Source organism: Neolamprologus multifasciatus, chromosome 10 (assembly GCF_963576455.1).
Source record: "Neolamprologus multifasciatus chromosome 10, fNeoMul1.2, whole genome shotgun sequence".
In the NCBI taxonomy this organism is placed as follows: domain Eukaryota; kingdom Metazoa; phylum Chordata; class Actinopteri; order Cichliformes; family Cichlidae; genus Neolamprologus; species Neolamprologus multifasciatus.
The window spans coordinates 10,436,329-10,448,523 of NC_140448.1; the positions used below are offsets into that span (position 1 = coordinate 10,436,329).

The 12,195-nt window shown below is 39.0% G+C and overlaps 1 protein-coding gene across 1 annotated transcript; it reads right to left on the reverse strand.

Moving 5' to 3' along the window:
- Window positions 1-835: 835 nt before the first annotated feature.
- LOC146509619 (uncharacterized) lies at window positions 836-8,911 on the reverse strand. Its single transcript, XM_085174648.1, has 8 exons — window positions 8,807-8,911; window positions 7,548-7,806; window positions 4,731-7,242; window positions 4,299-4,327; window positions 3,987-4,148; window positions 3,832-3,898; window positions 3,624-3,728; window positions 836-2,579 (listed from the first exon to the last, which is right to left on the reverse strand). The coding sequence occupies exons 2-8, from the start codon at window positions 7,754-7,756 to the stop codon at window positions 1,743-1,745; spliced, it is 3,921 nt and encodes a 1,306-aa protein (XP_085030774.1). The 5' UTR covers window positions 7,757-7,806; window positions 8,807-8,911; the 3' UTR covers window positions 836-1,742.
- Between the last annotated feature and the right edge of the window lie 3,284 nt (window positions 8,912-12,195).

The window sequence follows — 12,195 nt, forward strand, 5'->3', positions numbered from 1 at the left end:
GATTTATTACAGTTCACAAAAGGCATCTGAAAGTGTATTACTACTGTTGTACTAATTTTGGTATCAATCCAGGATCAAGTAAATACAGGGTAAGTATTGAAATTTTTGCTTTCCACAATTATCAGTCAGTGCAACAAAACACACCTTTCAGCTTTTCTTGTATTTTGAAACTGGAATTTTTGGAGACCTGGAATGTAAACATGCTTTTCTTTAAAATGTGATATAGGCCATAAATAAAATAGATGTGACAGCAATGCTATAAGCTTCAGACATTTTTCATGTTTAAGGTGTATCTATAGATTTTTTTCATTTCCAAAAAATAATTTATTTAACTCAATTCAGTGGATTACAATACTTAGATAATAGAAACAAAGTATCCACGCTGTCATACTAGTATTGAATTTTTACTTCTTTTTTTTTTTTTTTTTTACTTTGCTCTGCTCTACCAGTAACTACCGTACTGGTCCATGAAAAGTGCTATATAAATCCAATCCATTATTATTATTACTACAGCTATAGCCTGTACATGCTTATAGTTATAGTATATTCATAATATACCTTCATACTATGTACATTGTAACATACCTATAATAGATCTATATTCTGTAATATATCTATATTATTGCTAAAGCACTTTCTGGATAGATGCAAACTGCATTCCGTTGCCTTGTACTTGTGACATGTACAATGACACTTAAGTTAAATTCTATTCTATTCTATTCTATTCTATTCTATTCTATTCACAGCTGAAACTGTGTCTCACTGTTTTGTTTAGGGTTTGTTTTTTTCTTTTCAGTTAGATGTGACATGGACAGAGACACAACTATAAAATCTGTTCATTTGCAAGCTTTTATTTTGGCAGGATATTGTAATATGAGGAAAACAGCAAACATAAGATAATTTTCACATTTTAAAAGCTATAGCAATATCGTATTTATAAGTATATATATATTATCAGTAGCATGTAAGGCAAGCCTATCATAATTAAATTTTACTATAAACTGAAAGGAAATTAGGTTCAATATGATCTTTTTAACTGTTTTAAATTGTGCTTGATGTTGTTTATAGCATTCAAGAGTATCTAACAGTAGCTACCTATGTAAATAAGTGTAACTTATATGATGACTTTTTAAAATTCTGCAATGATGAAAAAGGAAAAGGAACTGCACTAATGAGCCACAACATTAAAACCACCTGCCTAACATTGTGTATGTCGTCCTTTAGCCACAAAACCACATTTGACCTGTCAGAGTATGAACTGTGGCTATTTTGTTGTTTCAGCAGTGGAACCTTTGGCTCATGTGGGCTCTGTGGTGGAGCCTTGGAGGCCCACCTGTCAGTGATTTTGGCTGACCATTCTATTTGTATCTATGCAACAAAAATACACATTTACATTTTACAATGAATTAATCAGTTTATCTAAGCTGTACAGGATTTTCCAAGGTGCACATTTATATACATAGTTTTCATCGACCAACAATCACTTTCAGCAAATGCCAGGTATAATAATTTAAAGCTAGAAACTCATCGCTTTTATTGGATACACCATTTGGACAGTAGGAAAGTTACAGCATCAGTTTATCAAAGTAAATCCATAAAATCTACTTTTCAAATTCAGAAATTAAATTACATCAAACATCAAATTAATGTGGCTGAATCCATAAACCACTAAAATGAGCTTATTCATTAAACTTTCTACTACAGCTACATTAAATTAGGATTTTAGTGCAGTCATGTTACTGTCACAGCTTTGTTCGCTCTCCTTTCAGCACCTCATCTGGAATCCCTCCTATCCAGCCATGTACTTCAGCCCTGTCTCTTCCCTCTGTAGTGTAAGAATCACATATGAAGTGGTTTAGCATCCGCTCGGCTGACTGCAGGCTGGCCAAGCTGCTTTCTGCCTCTGACATACTGCTATCTATTGGCCTCCCAATAACCCTGTGGTTGCTTGTGTTCCAATGATGAATGATCTCATTATCTAAATCCTCAGTAGCTTCATTTCCTTGATGGCGGAGGTCCATCATGGCCTCTGTGCCTCTCAGCTCTTTTTGCATGTGATGGCATGCCAGAGGAATTTCCTCCAGGCTTGCTGACCGGATAAGAATGGCAGATCCATGATTTGGACTAGAGGACCTGTAACTTCCCTCACCTGTAATGCCATCAGAAAGATTCTTCATGCCAGAAGGGCGAGAAGTAGTTTGTGGTGCAGGTAAATTGTCACTGTGGGAGGTGAACTGAAGATGAGGTATTTGCAGTGGCCGTGGAGAGTGTCGTCTGGGAATTTCCTCACTTCCTGACTCGCTGTCTCTGTCCAGGTCTGCTTCCCGGTGTCTCCAGGTCTGACCCCTGTTTGATCCTGTCAGTATAAGCCGTGGGGTCTCTTCTCCCATTTCAGACCAGTCAGATTCCTCCTCCTCTGGGACTGACCCTAGAGGTTGCTCCTGCCCAGCAGCTTTAACCTTTCCATAATTATCATTGTCCATAAACTGAACTGGAGGGGGAGCGATTGGGAGAACCACCTGATTAATGGTATCATCTGACTGAAAATGATGGTTGTTTTTGTGGATTGCAGAAGTCACCTGAAATGAGAAGAGAAACTGATCAGTTCAATGGAATTTGGAAATAATAAATACAAAATATGATTGAACGAAAAACAAAGGTTTTGTATGAACAAAATTATACTAATGCCAAGTGCTACACTCTCCTCTAAACTATTTAAGACATAGGAAAAACATATTTATACTTCATACTGTATGAAAAGACTAATATAGCCTGCATGTCATATGGACTCTGAAACCTCAAATTTGACATTTTGGTCAATATCATCTTCACAGACATCAGAAATCACAAGGGATGAACGGATCCGACTGAGAAACCAATGACACTCCACATACATATGCATTTTGTCAATCACAAGCTAGAAACACCATAAATCATGTGGTTTGTCATCTATTTAACAAACTTACAACTAGAATATCAAATTATTATTGCGGTATTGAATCCAGTGGGAAATTAGGTATTTTTCCATAAACGTTTAAATAAGCCATTCCTGATATCAAGAGTGCTGCGGGCCTGCTTAAAAACCAAAAATTCCAGGGCTACCGAATCATAAATCTCACTCTAATCAAAATACAAGAAAGAGTGATGCATTTCCTTGAAAACTGTATTCAAAAAACATAAACTACACAGGCTGTTGGGTATAAATTGCTAATCCTACTCAGACATAAGTGTTTAGGCCAGTGTGTGACCCACTTGCCTCTGGGACACAAACTTCAATACCAGAGTGGTACATTTAGGTGAGAGCAATTATTAATATCACAAACTACCCCCCCCCTCCCCCCCAGTTACCAGTTTTAAGTTATTTTTTATATAATGAAATACATTTATATAAATATCTAACTGTATGTGACTAGAAAGTAATTTCAAAATGAATTTCTGTTATTACTGCAGCTCACTTGCAGCACCTACAGATACTTTCCACACTTAGGGAATCACTGATCTAAACAATCAGATTTTTTTCTGCAACCTTAGCAGCCGCTACTTTGACATTTGCAAGGAATGCCAGAATTAAATGTTACTAATATTTTCCAGACCTAGAAATGAAAGAATGCCAAAGAGCTTACACTGAACACTTCGCCAGAGTTGGCAAATTTCACATTATCAAGCTGCTGTGTCAGCTCTGAAATACGACAGTTCAACCTTTGTCGTTCTTCTTCCATATTTTGAGTCTGAAACAGAAGGAAAATGGGGGAACATGATGTAATAGCTCACATATATGTTTATAGTAATGGATGTCTTACATCAGATGTACAGCCATGCTTGCTTTCTCACCACTGAGTGAAGCTTTTGCTCCAGAACATTATTAGTCTGCTGTGTGGAGGAACAGTTATCATGTAGTCTGAAATAAGGCAGAGACAGACTTACTCAGCAAACATTATAACTGTTATCACTATTTGCAGTTAGTCTCTGGAAAAGGCATTCTTAACCTCTTAAACCTCTCCGTGAGGTTGCTGAGCTCTGTGCGTGTCCTCTGAAGTTCCGCCTCCAACAGCTTTTGGCTACTCATGAATTCCTCTCCCAAACACTCCATCCTCACAGCTGTCTTCAGCAAACTGTGGTGCAGACCTTCATTTTGTCCCCGTATTATCCTATAATACAGACAGACAAAAAGCAACAGTTGTCAAGCTTTTTGCCATTTATTTTTAAATCGATGTTTTTCTTTTTAAATGAACAGTTCCATATTTTCTATGTTGCACATCCAAATACCCAAACACCCAAACGAATAACATTACACTTACATGATTCTACCCAGCTCCTCTTTCTTCTCCTGCATTGAAGTAATAAATACATAAATTAAAAATCTTTTTAAAAAAGCATTCAATGTGTACTCTGTTAGGTCTAAAGTGAAAAATGAAATGAAATGAAAGATGAACACAGAATATTAGTCTAGGATGTCAAATTGATTGCTATTAGTTTGTATTTAGTAGCTAATCTATTGTTCTGCAACTAATCTATTGTTCTTTAACACGTGAACGTCATTTGCAGATCTATTGTCTGCCATGACGTGTAAGCTGTTGCCCAAATCAATATGAATGGAAATTAGATGAACATCATTACATAACCAGATAATAAAAAACATAAAACACAGGCAGCCATGTGATCCTGGTAGTTACTTGTATGTATGCACACCATAATAGAAAACATTTTCAGTGAGTATAATAATGCCATACTTGTTGTAATGATGGGCCAATGAAACTTGTTCGTTCCTCTTCGTGGCTGCTGGGGTTGCTTGTTGTTGTCATGGAAGACTCTGGTTTAATGGAAAGAGGCTCCGTCTTCCTGTGTGCCGGTGGACTGCCAGCAGAATGCCCCTTCAAATGAGTGTGGTGGTCATCATGGTCAAGATCATTGTTTCTTGAGTGGTGCTGGTTGGGATGTGATTCATGGTGGTGATGACCTGATCTGTAGTGGTCTCCATGTTGTACGCAATGGCCTGGATTGTGCTGGTCTCCATGATGCTGATGGTGATAAAATTCCCTATGTTGATCTTCATGGTGATGATGGCCTGAACTATCAACATCATGATGATGATGATCTAGACTGTGGTGGTCATGACGATGGTGATGGTCTGGACTGTGATGGTCTCCATGATGACGATGATGGTCTGAAAAGTGGTGGTCTCTATGATGATGGTGATGATGATCTTGACTGTGGCGGTCTCCATGATGATGATGGGGATGCCCCAGATTGCGGTGGTCTCCATGATGCTGATGCACTGGACTGTGGTGGTCCCCATGATGATGTTGGTGTTCTGGGCTATTGTGGTCCCCATGGTGATGGTGATGGTTTGGTCTGTGGTGGCCCCCATGGTGATGGTGATGGCCTTGGCTATGGTGATCTCCGTGATGATGGTGATGGTCTGGCTTGTGATGGTCCCCATGATGATGGTGATGGTCTGGACTGTGGTGGTCTCCACTATGATGGTGATGGTCTAGACTATGGTTGTCTCCATGGTGATGGTGGTGACCTTGGCTATGGTCTTCTTGGTGATGATGGTGATGGTCTGGACTATGGTGGTCTCTGTGATGATGGTGATGGTCTGGACTATGGTGGTCTCTGTGATGATGTTGATGGTCAGGACTATGGTGGTCTCTGTGATGATGGTGATGGTCTGGACTATGGTTGTCTCCATGGTGATGGTGATGACCTTGGCTATGGTCTTCTTGGTGATGATGGTGATGGTCTGGACTATGGTGGTCTCTGTGATGATGTGGATGGTCTGGACTATGGTGGTCTCTGTGATGATGTTGATGGTCTGGACTATGGTGGTCTTTGTGATGATGGTGATGGTCTGGACTATCATGGTCTCCTTGGTGATGGCCTTGGCTATTGTGGTCTACATGATGATGGTGATGGTGATGAACATGACCGTAGTGCTTGCCATGGTGGTGATGGTGTGCATTACTATGATGATGGGATGGGCTATAGGGTTCTCTATGTCGATGTTGCCCACGGTAATGGTGATGTGATGCAGTGTGGTGATCTTTGTTGTGGTAAGTATGGCTATGTGAATCTCCATGGGGATAAACAGGACTGTGGTCCTTTCTGTGATGATGGTGAGGACTTGGGCTATTTCCATGGTAATGATGATGGTGACTAGAAGTCTCATGGTCTCCTTTGTGGTGGTTATGGTAGTGCTTAAAAGAATGGGAGTGACGCTCAGGAGATTGAGACCATGAGTGACGTCTTCTAAAACAGCTGAATTCTGTGCAGCTTTTTGGCCTATGATGCATGTGATGGGGTGACACTTCAAAATAGCGACTTTCACCGTGGAAAGATTTAGACTGAGACAACTGCGAAGAGTGTGAATATTTGCTGGAGCTAATTGAGTCCGCACTGGTGAGCCGGCTTCTTTGCTGTCTAGGTTTGTCAGTCTTGCTGTCCGCCTTCCTGGATCTAAGAGAGGCCTGCCCTGGACTGCAGGGTCGTTGTGCATCTGTCACGCCAAGAGTGGTTAGCCTCATTGGGCTGAGCACCTGCCGAGTAATCTCATTAAGAAAAGCAGAGAACTTCATTTTTTCTTTCATTAAATTCTTCCTGGCTTCATTTTTCCTCTTCTCCGATTCATTTTCATCCTCATTTCCATGTCCTTTGTCTTTGGGTGTGGTGAGAGCCTCCATTGATTTGGCTTTGCGGAAACTTCCATCATTTTCAAAGCTTCTTGCAATTTTCTTAGGGCTTTTTGAGGTTCCCTTTTTGGGGCCACAACGAGAGGACTTGCTTTTCTCTTGTTTCTGTTTGTTGGGCAGCTCATTTAGTTTAGCTGGTTTATTAATCAAAGGAGCCATATCATCTCCTTCATCAAAGTACTTGTGTTTTCCAGAGATATCAGTCCAGGATTGTGAATGCTGTGGCTTCCTGAAAGGATTGCTATCTGAAGTGTCACTGCTGCTGCTGTTTTCAGAAGACAGACTAGAAGAAGAGGAAGATGTTGTAGAAGAGGAAGAGAAAGAGGAAGAGGAAGGGGAGGAGGAAGAAGAAGAGGAGGAGGACAAAGAGGAAGATGAGGATGTCGATGAAGATGAAGAGGATGAAGAAGAATGGCTTGAGGAACTTGAGGAAGTTTGTGAAAGAGAAACATGACGATGGTTTTGCTTGTGGTGGTAATGGTGAGATTCGGACTGATGTTGACGGTTGGTATGATGATCACTCAAAATGCTCTCCTCTGCTGTTGAATGAGTGCTATTTCAAAAAGAAAACATGGGTGTTAAAGGGCACAGTGTCTACAGTAAATTAATTCTGATACTTGGTTAGCCTAACTACCAACCAACCCCAGAGATTCATTCCCCCAAGACAATTTTAAAAAGAAACAAAAATTCTATTCTGATAGCATATGACATGATTGGTGAAAAGGTTACTTCTCATCACTGATAATGGAAAATACCTCACATGATTAATCCTTATTTTGTAAAAAAAACAAACAAAACCAAAATCTATATGCTTAAATAATTGTTGTTAACATACAGTTAGAAAAAGGATGGACTTACTCATGACTATCGTTGCCATCCGACCTTTGTTTATTATTGTGACGCTGATGGCCTTGATTTTGATGGTGGTGCTTCACATGTGGACCTTTGGAGCTGGCTGGTCTTCTGTGCTTGTGCTCTTTTTCTTGATGATCACACATTTCTGCTTTGTGACTTATGATCTCCCTGGTGTTCTGATGAGGATGTACAGGTCTGAATTTTTTTCCCATCAGCCGGCAATGCAGTCAAGAGTCCTCAGAAACTTGCACAAACTCAGTTCCTGGGAAAATATTTGCTTTATTTACAACTTTACAATATAAATCCTTCTGCTTTGATCACATTGTTACCTCTTCTAATATAAATGTGAAAGGTTTTTCAATGAATTGTGATAAAACATTGTAAGGGTGTAGAGTAGGATATGTCCATTAAAATTTGGCTTACATCCACCAATTCTTCAAGGTCAATGTAATGATTTATTAGTCAAGAATTGACTAAAAACCTTATAACTTCGAAACAAAGTTGTGGTGTTTATTGTACCATAGAAAGATTTAAAATATTATGTCACATTTAACCTCTGACCTTTGCTTCAATGTGATAATAATGATATATAGATGTATTTAAAACTATATATCTTATTGTCATTGTTTGTACTGATAAGGTATTGGTATGTAGTGAATGATATATGAGGATTCTAAGGCCAAATAAGGTAAAACTTTGCTAAATCTTTCTCTTAAACTATGCTTAAAATTCTGTTGCCTTTGTTTGCGTTGGCAGAATAAAGGAAATGAAACTGGTATAGGATGGGGATTCTTACATTATAGTTTGTATCCAAATGTCATGTCACATTTGACCTCCGACCTCACGTTTACATTTCACATCTGCCTGTCTTTGAAGTTGACCCCAAGAGAGTGAGCTGCCTTAGTGGAGGTTTGTGCTTTCAGAGTCTTGCTTATTTTTCTACCATATTCAAAGTGTGCATAATAACAGGAACACAGCAATATTTCATTTTTGCATCTATAAAATCTGAGAATGCCTGTTATAATATACATTCAGTGACTACAAATTCATAGATCTATTCTAGATTACTGCAATCTAGATCCAGAATGAAAACAAATAACTTAAACTTACTTAAACTTAATTTAAACTTAAAGTTACAGCATTGACATCACTGTCATTTGTCACATGTAATGAAAAACAACAGGTTTCGAGAGGATGAAAAACTGTTTCAGCTGCTTTTCTGTGACTAACTAAGCTGCCATAGAGACAAGAGCTGTACTCACAGTCTTCCACGGGCCCTGACGTTCACAGAAGCTTCCCTTGTGTGATGCGCCTTCTAATTGAACTGGGCGGCACATGTGAAGCACACACACTCCCATTTCAATTTATACTCCTGCACCGTCCAATGACAGAAAGGAAAGCTGCCGCGAGCAGCTACTTTGAACTCTATTAAACTCTATTGAATACTCTGTATGACACCTTTTGAATTTAAAAATAACCAGCTGAATGAGGAATGTATTGGTCTGTGCATGTACAGTATAACTCCAAAATCAATACAAGCCACATGTACACATTTCTGCAGTGTACATAAAAAAAACCCATGAAACACCAATGCAGTTTTCATTCACTTTCATTTTTTTAAAAGATTTTTCCGGATTTTTGTACTAGTTTTGTTCTGCTGAAGCTGCAAGACATTGAAGCAGCGCTGCATTATTTGAACTTTGTCTTCCTGTCTCAATATATCACCAAAGAAATCTCAAAAATCACAAGAATCTATCTTTATTTTGGAAATGGCCTGAAGACACAGCGATAGAATGAAGCCTTAATGTCACTGATGTGAGCTGCTATGCCAGCCAAAAAAACACAATGGCTTCCAGCATTCATTGCTCAGTGTGCACAGGGGCACGTACAGCTGGGCTCATCAAAAATAGGAACAGCAAAGGGAACAAAATGTGAGGCAAACTCTGTTTTTGAAGCGAGTCTGTATGACTGCAAGGTATGGTTGTGGGTGGGTATCAGATGTTATTTTCTTGTATTATACATTTCACAAAATGCTCTTTTTTGTCTGTTAATGTGTTAGAGATGGGAAAATAAAAATTCTTCTGTTAAAAAGGCCAAGCTAGCCTATAAAACTCACTTCAGATGTGAGAGTTCATTGCAAAGACACTTTTACCGCCTACGATTGGCATCAGGAGTGCAGCGAGGTGCAGGAAAAGTGTGCAGCGTGTTAACAAGAAAGTGTGGACGTATTGATCAGGATGTCCCTATTATGTCAGTGCAATGGACAATCTAATAACTCAGAGTTACTGAGAAATACATTGAACTCCGATAGAGTGACAAAAACCATTAGACTTCACAAAGCAGTCAAGCGGTCATGTTAAACCACCAAAGAAAATTTTCATGTATCGAGTAACATGTCTGAGAATACAATCAAAATATTCTGGTGTATACCACAGAGCTGTGATCCGCTTTGTAATTTTTGCAACATGTGCATGTTGATAACTGTTGGCAGGTCTCCCCTCATCAATGTAAGCGTGGCTCAGAACCACAGACAATCAATAGCATGCACAATGGAAAGCTGGGAGAGTCAGATAATGCTCATGCGCATTGGTGGATATTTATAACACTAATATCTACACAGGACTCAATAAATCAGGATGTGGCAAAGTTACATCACGCAATAAGTCATTGCAGGCAGAAATGAATGCTGTACTCTCCACGCTAAAAGACTGTGATTGTCCTTTTTCAAATACATTTAATTATTATAGCTTTTAAGTAAACTTTTTATGCAGAGAAAATATGACTGTTGAATGGGTATCTTGCCCTATCATGTGATGCAGGTTCACTTGGTACATCATATGAACAATCCAAAGCATGCCTTAAGGTCACTTACTGAATCTCAGACCAACTGTTTGGGCCTCTGGCATTTTAATAATAAACAAACAAAAGTAATAAAGAGACTTTAAATGTGGTACAGTTCCTGGTGCCAGGTGTGCTGGTCTGAGTGAGCTTGGGAACACCAAGCAAGGGAAGAGCCAATCACAAGTGAGTCACACAGGTGATTGCTGCCAGCTGTAGGGCCTGCTTCCTGCCTGACTTCCAAATCTGACTAATACTTTTGCCAGATAAAATGAAATGACAGATATTTTATGAGTAGTTTTAATAATTGTAAAGCTTTACTGTTTCTGTATCGGTGTGTTTTGTATTTATTAATTCATACGTTACTTTTAATTGTAGGCAGAAAATGAGCAGAGCACTGGCTGCCTTTTATTTAAGGATTGTTTTAGACGCAATTCACAGAACTGACTTGTTTAGTAATTCTAGTGGCTGTATTTAGTGTAGATTTTTAATTCCTTGTTTGCTTCTAGGACTGCAGCTGGTGGTTGCCTCCAGTCACGGGAGTTGTTGCCATACAAGGAATTCAATGACTTTTGCGGTCATATAATTTCTTTGTATGTTTGTATGTTTCTAATAAATGGCCAGTTGTGGTCTGTTAATTGAAGCTCCTGCATGAAATATTCATGTGAAAATGGCAATTGCCATTTTCACATGAATATTTCATTGTTGTTCATTTCCACACTGACATTTCTCCACCCAGCCATCTCCGGGGTTTACAGAGGGTGTTCTGAGAAAAAAGGGAGAATATCCAGTGAGTGGCAGCTCTCTGGGAGAAAACACAATGTTGTTGCCAGAACAAAATGCCCAGACTGCTTTAAGTTGATAGGAAGGCAACAGTAACTCAGATAACCATGCATTACAAAGTATGCAGAACAGCAACTCTGAATAGAGAGCACATTGAACCTTGTAGCAGATGGGCTACAGAAGACCACATCAGGTGACACTTCTTTCCGCTAAGAAGAAGAAACTGAAGCTACAATTTGCACAAGTTCACCAAAATTGGATAATAGAAGAGTGTAAAAACATTGCCTATTCTAATGTTTTCTGTAACATTTATATGGTGGGGTGAGAATTTTGAAAAATGAAAGCATGGATCCATCCTGCCTTGTATCAACAGTTCAGGGTGATGGATTGTTTAAAGGTCACAGCCTGCATGAGTATTGTTGCTGACGTGTCAGTGTCCTTTATGACCACAGTGTACCCATGTCCTAATGGCTGCATTGTTGCTGATCTATGAAGAAAATATGGGCCAAATATCACAAAACCAGAGGAACGTAGTATTAGCAATGTGTTTCTAACAAAGTGGCCAGTGAGTGTGTGACGAGATGAGACTAAAAGGTTTAGTTAATATGATTCTGGATCTTTAAGCCCCAAATTGTAACTATTGTGCTTTTGAGCACTGACTACTGTCATATGTACACAACTATTCAGGAAAACCCTGCATAAAGCATTTAATTAATCATAATAAATTTTAAAACAGGGGAACTGGGAGTCTGTTCAGAGGCCAGACTCTGATCTTTAAGAGCAAAGTAAAACCAGCAGGGGGAGTTGAGTTAGAGTTGCTTGCAGTCACATGGTTTAGCACCAAGTTGTTTATTCATCAGGCTTTGTCTACACCATGTAGTCCGAGCATGCAGCTCCTTCAAAACATATAATTTTAAGGCCCGTGCATACTCCCTGTGGAAGAATTAAAAAAAAAAAAAGTATGATTTTAAAATATATCCTGATTGAAAAATGTGAAAACCTACTGAAATAAGATACAAACTCCAAAACC